The 6000-nt window shown below is 38.6% G+C and overlaps 2 protein-coding genes across 2 annotated transcripts; one reads left to right on the plus strand and one right to left on the minus strand.

Moving 5' to 3' along the window:
• LOC109829132 (eukaryotic translation initiation factor 1A-like) lies at window positions 2015-2809 on the minus strand. Its single transcript, XM_020396243.1, has one exon. The coding sequence runs from the start codon at window positions 2710-2712 to the stop codon at window positions 2272-2274; it is 441 nt and encodes a 146-aa protein (XP_020251832.1). The 5' UTR covers window positions 2713-2809; the 3' UTR covers window positions 2015-2271.
• On the plus strand, window positions 4307-5387 carry LOC109839969 (probable WRKY transcription factor 17). The gene is given in 2 exon segments (XM_020408448.1): window positions 4307-4823; window positions 5365-5387. Coding segments are annotated over 2 exon segments (540 nt in total).

A 6000-nucleotide genomic window follows, 5' to 3' on the forward strand; every position in this document is an offset into this window, starting at 1 on the left:
TAGGATATTTCTAACTAAAATACAAATTTCAAACTATTTTAACACAACTACACATAAAAGTGTAGGGTCCTTCCACTTGAATTGCTATCAAAATTGATGAGTTATCAAGGGTTCCCCATAATATTTAGGCATAGTAGTGTTTGAGTAGTTTCGAAACTGTATTGGATCTGTTCCAAAAGATTTAATCTAAAAATTAGTTTACTAAAGAAAATGGTCAGAGATAACTACATAGGGATCTGTTGAGTTAAGGGGATGGACCCAAAAACAATTCAAGAAGAGCAAACAAGCCCCATGGAAATATTTCACTATTTGAATAATATAGTTTGCACTACACATACTAAGCACATGCAGGTTTCAAAAGCATTGATTATCACAGACATCATTCATGTTGCAATAAAATAAGCAATTTACAAGTACTAAAAGAAACTAGAACTTTTGCTAGTGGAGACACCTATACCATTTACTGTTTCACAAGCAAATAATACACCTCAAACAGAACATTAAAGTTCCCAAGCTCAATTAATCTCATGCGCTTAATCATGCATATGTTTTCAAGGATTTGAAGATAAAGAAAACATCCCAATTTGACCCAGATTGAGCACTTATCAAGGGTTTGAAGATTACAGATAATAGAAACACAGGTTATGCTATACAATAAACAATATGAAATCAGAATCAAACAAAGATCAAACCAACAATAATTATAAACACTCCCAAAACAAAAGTTCCATCATACCACACAAATTTCTTGGTCCAGGGACAGAAGGGGAACACACCATTATATTTCAGTAATAAAAGCATAACAAATTCAAGGAAATACCATGTATCATCAAACCAGATATGAAGCCAGCAGGTGAGAAAAATCCCAAGCCATGAACTTTAACGCCAAGAATAAGAAAACTTAGTATTCAGTCAATTGGGTATCGAACAAATCCGTGAGATCCAACATCCATTCATTCATCATACCAACTCACTTCAAAATCAAAATGATGCGTTAAAAGGAATCAGTAATTCGAGCATATATTATCTAAAAGCGCCTGTTATATCCTACAAAGTCACCACCAATCCGCAATTCATGACTTCTAAAACTCAGTTTCTCATCAATAGCATAAACAACATGAATTTCCCAACTAGACAAAAAGATGCATCAAGGAAATAGTGGATATTTAAAATAAAACGTCCAATTGCATGCTAATAACAATTACTAAGAACAATAGCATCGAAGCAATTGTAATCACCTCCAGTAGTTCAAATCCTCATAATAGCAAAAGAATTTCACTAAATCTGACAAAACAACCTTACAGCAAAAAAAAAAGAGCAGAGAAACAAAGTGTGAGACCGATTACTATTCTACTTTCATCGCAAAGTAGAGCCACCAAAGTAAACATAACATTACATGTAACAAGATCAGAACCGGATCAAATCCTTGCAACGAAAGCAAACACTGGATCTACATCACAACGACAATAACAACCAAAAAGCACCGTCAGATCTTGTCGATATCATCATCCTCAAACTCAACCATTAAGAATCACGGAAAACCTTTACACAATAGCAATGAGAAGCAGCAATCGCACCTAGAACCAATTCCCATCACTCCAAACACTTCAAACAGTTACAATAGCAAAGAAATATCCCCCTTTGACAAGAAACAAGAAAAACAGTCTCACAACAAAAACAATACGAATTACAAATGGTATTATCCAGTAATAAGATAAATCGCAAACAAAACAGGGATCAAAATCAGATTAAACCGCAAGCAATACCATCATCAACCATCAAATTCTCATCACACCCAGGAGATCATAGACGAAGCATCAGACGCCTAAGATAAAAACCATCAAACTACACCAAGCGTTTATCCGATAACAAAACCCTAAAATCGCCAACAATCCTCAGCACAACCATTAAGAGTTGCAGAGAACCCTAAGCAATGTTAAGCATAAAGACCAACGGCGCTCTACAATTATTACCCTACATCCGTTGCAAAAATAATCTCGAACTACACATAGCATAGCACAATAATGAAACCCTAAATTCCAAACGATCACGGTTAACTACATACCAAACTATCAACAAACAAAAAACCCTGGGCAATGATTCCAATGACTCCCAAACACAGACCACATAACACTGAATTAAGAGAAACATAATTATCCAGGCATCGTCAAAGCAGTAATATATCAAATAAAAAAAATAAAAAGTAAAAGCAGCGACAGCAATAATACCAAAATCTAAAGCTCTCGGCTCTGGCCTTGCGGTCGTCCTCGCCTAGATCCTGTCGATGTCCTCGTCCTCGAACTCGACGTAATCATCAGCGGCCCCCTCGTCCTCCTCGTCGATCCCGCCGGGGATCCCCTCGTTCAGCCTCGTGCTCTCCGGCAGCTCCCCGTAAGCCTTGAGGAGCCTGGCCTCGTCAGGCATGTACTTGAGGATGACGTCGGCCTTGTCGTCCTGGTAATCGCGGAGGCCGACGAGGACGACGCCTGCGCCGCGGCGATGCCAGACCTTCTTGTGCATCTTGCCCCGGATGTGGCAGAGCCGCTTCGTGCCGTCGATGCACATCGCCTCGCACCGACCGTTGCCGAGCATGCGCAGGACCTGGGCGTACTCCTGGCCGTCCTCTTTGAAGATGAGCTCGCGCTTCTCGTCGTCGGCCTCGTTCTTGCCTCGCTTCCGGTTCTTGCCTCCCTTCCCCTTGTTCTTCGGCATCGCCGCTTGTTAGGTTCGGAAACCCTAACCTGCGATGTGGGGGATTTTTTTTTTTTTTTTCGGGTTTGGGGGAAGGTGAAAAGGGAGGCTCTTCTTTCTTTTGTGATGCTTTAATTTGCTTTCGGGATTTGGGGGCCCTTTGTAGGTGAGAGAATGCGTGCGGTCTAGGAATCGGAACTGACTTGGGGCCCAAGTTTCCGATTTGGACCTAATAAATCTACTTCGGGCCGTACCGATCTAGGATTTTGATAGAATTTTTCTTTTCAAGAAAATAATCTTTAAAATAGGGTGGAAATAGAGAAATTACCTCTAATGTTTTAATTTACACCGGAATCACCTTGAAAGCGGCTCCATGTCGTAATTAATCATCTTGACCTATTTTTTGACGAGCTTTCGATTGAAATCTCTAAGATAACCGTGAAATATGAATGTGTCAGGCATGACATTTATTATTAACAAAAGATTATGTATTTTTTTAATACATTTTCAAGGGCGTTTTGGGAAGTTCATATAAATTTTAATCAGAAAATGGGTCTAGACGGTGGATTGCAACTGAGACTACTTTTAAAGATGGTTTCTGCATAAATTAAACTTTAAAAATAGTTCTTCTATTTTCGCCGTATCTAAAAGGTGTTTTTTATGGAAAAAAAATCTAATTTAAATGTCATGTATATAAGATCATGATTTCAAAATCCAAATCTCAATTTTGCTCCAAAATGTTAAGTTTAGTATTATAAAAAATCCCTCAACTATGGAAGGGGTCACATGACCTCATTCAACCCGTAATCTTAACAACCAACACGTAATCTTAACAACCAACGCGTAACCTCCACAACTAATCCGTAACTTTTACAACGAATATTCTAAAAATATATTTAGAATTCAAAGAGCAAGGCCCAATCAAAGACATTTAAAAATATATTGTGGCGGTAGGGGTTTGAACTCCTAACATCATGTCCAACCTCCCAAACTTTACCACCAAACCAAGAGGCCCAAAGTATTTATGTCACTCAAAATATATATACATATATATCTCAATGAATAAACAGGTAATCCTTTAGATAAAGAATATGAATGTGAATGTAATTCCAAACTAGTCAGTAATCTTTTACATTCACATTATTATACACTGTAATGGTTCATAATCGTCAACTGCGGCATGAGAGAAATTATGCTATATAAGTAGAAATGGCTTATGTATTCAGTTGAGTACGAAAAATATCAACGTTTATCCTTAACAACCACCCTATAACCTTAACAACCAATCTGTAACATTCACAACCAACACGTAACCTTAACAACCAACCCGTAACCTTAATAACCAACATGTAACCTTCACAATCAACGCGTAACCTTAACAACTAATCTGTAACCTTCACAACCAACGTGTAACCTTAATAACCAACCCGTAACCTTAAAAACCAATCCGTAACCTTCACAACCAACGCATAACCTTAACAACCAACACACATCCTTCACAACCAACCAGTAACACCTTCACAACCAATAGTATCCTTCACAACCAACTCATTCCTCCAATATAAATAACCCCCTTTCCTCCCCAAACCCAATCTTCTCTCCTTCACCCCCATCAATGGCCATTGATCTGATCAACTTTTCAAAAATGGACGATCGGATTACGATCAAGGAAGCAGCCATCGCCAGCCTCCAGAGCATGGAAGCGCTCGTCCTCATCCTTAGCCATCAATCTTCGTCATCTTCTTTATTTGACTGCTTGGCCATCACCGACAACACCGTCTCCAAGTTCAAGAAGTTCATCAACGCCCTCGATCAAACGGGCCACGCCCGGTTCAGGCGCGACCCGGTCCAGCCTCCTAATGAATCCTCGTCTCCGTTGTGCTCTTTGGTGACTGTAGTTTAGCCAGCTCCGATTCCTTCTCCAACAGTGAGTTTCCTGCCTCGAGGGCTCACCCTTGACTTCACCAACCCGAACCCGCCACCCGCCGGTAAGATCACTGGGAAAGGACCGTTTACTTATGATTCTTTCAGCATCTCACTACCGATCTCCGGTAACTCCTCGTTTCTATCATTGATCACTGTGGATGGAAGTGTTTCCAACGAGAAAGGATCGTCTCTGTTCCACCAGCGAGGTATTTGCTGCAATGTGTTGATGTCGTATATACTCGAACGGGGGGTTCCTGAGGAATGGGAGTTTGAGGAAGAGAAAGGGTATTATGGTCTTCACATATTTTAATCATTTGGGTTTTGTGTTTTGGGGGCTCAGGGAATTATCGCTTTACTTTTGGGGGTTTTGAGAGCGTTGAAAAAGTCTTAGGAGGGGGTGGAACACCTGTAATGAAATTGGGGGCTAGAAGCAATTTCCCCTTCCTATTTTCATCAGTTTTTGAAGGCTTAATTTCACTTTGGCACCCCCATAGTTTGTGCACTTTCACTTTGACTAATTTGTACCCCGAATTTTCGATTACATTTCTCTTTGATAGCCAAAAGTTTCAATTTTATTTCACTTTAATATCCTTAAGTATTTTTCTAACACTTTGACATCCGAAAGCTTCAATCAATTTTTCCGCTCTATTTTAGATAATTGTAATCAAGGAAAATATATCACACGAATAAATTGTTATGAATGTTTGACATGGATATTGGGTTGGTTTATTGGTTGTTTGCGAATAGGTAATGAAGGATATTGGGCTTAGGGAATTGGTTTGTTCGGGCTCTCGACAAAGAAAGCTATTGACAGGAGATCAAAAAGCATACTTTAAAGGATAAAAAAAAAAACAAATTTGTATGTATTACAATTTCAAAGGCAATTAGTAGATAAAATATAAATTTTGACTTTTATCTATCTCTTTCTAAACACCTAGGTAGATAAAGTGTGATCTTTCTCTTTATAACTTTCCAGTAAACAATTCTTCAATTTCATGAAACAGTTGCGCGGAGCACGTGCAGCGCACGTGTCCCTTAAGAGACTTGGGCCTAATCTACAATTCTCAAAGAAAATACAAACCAATATATTAGGACTTAATTAGTAACTTGGGCCTAATGCAAAAAACAATTGACAACTCACTTAAAGGAATTATATAACCGCCATTTGTGGAAAATCATACAGAGATGAATGACAAGTTTACACGCATGACAATGTAACCTTCGGAGCTCATAATTGTAATAATTGTTATTTATAAATGTTTATATAATAATCTTTATAAATTTTTATATTGATTTTATATTCAGTTTGTATTATTTTTTTTTATTTTTCATGCTGATTTAAAATTGTTGGCCGCACATGCATAATCTCCTCCTTCCCAGAGC

This window comes from Asparagus officinalis, chromosome 1 (genome assembly GCF_001876935.1).
Source record: "Asparagus officinalis chromosome 1, Aspof.V1, whole genome shotgun sequence".
NCBI lineage: Eukaryota > Viridiplantae > Streptophyta > Magnoliopsida > Asparagales > Asparagaceae > Asparagus > Asparagus officinalis.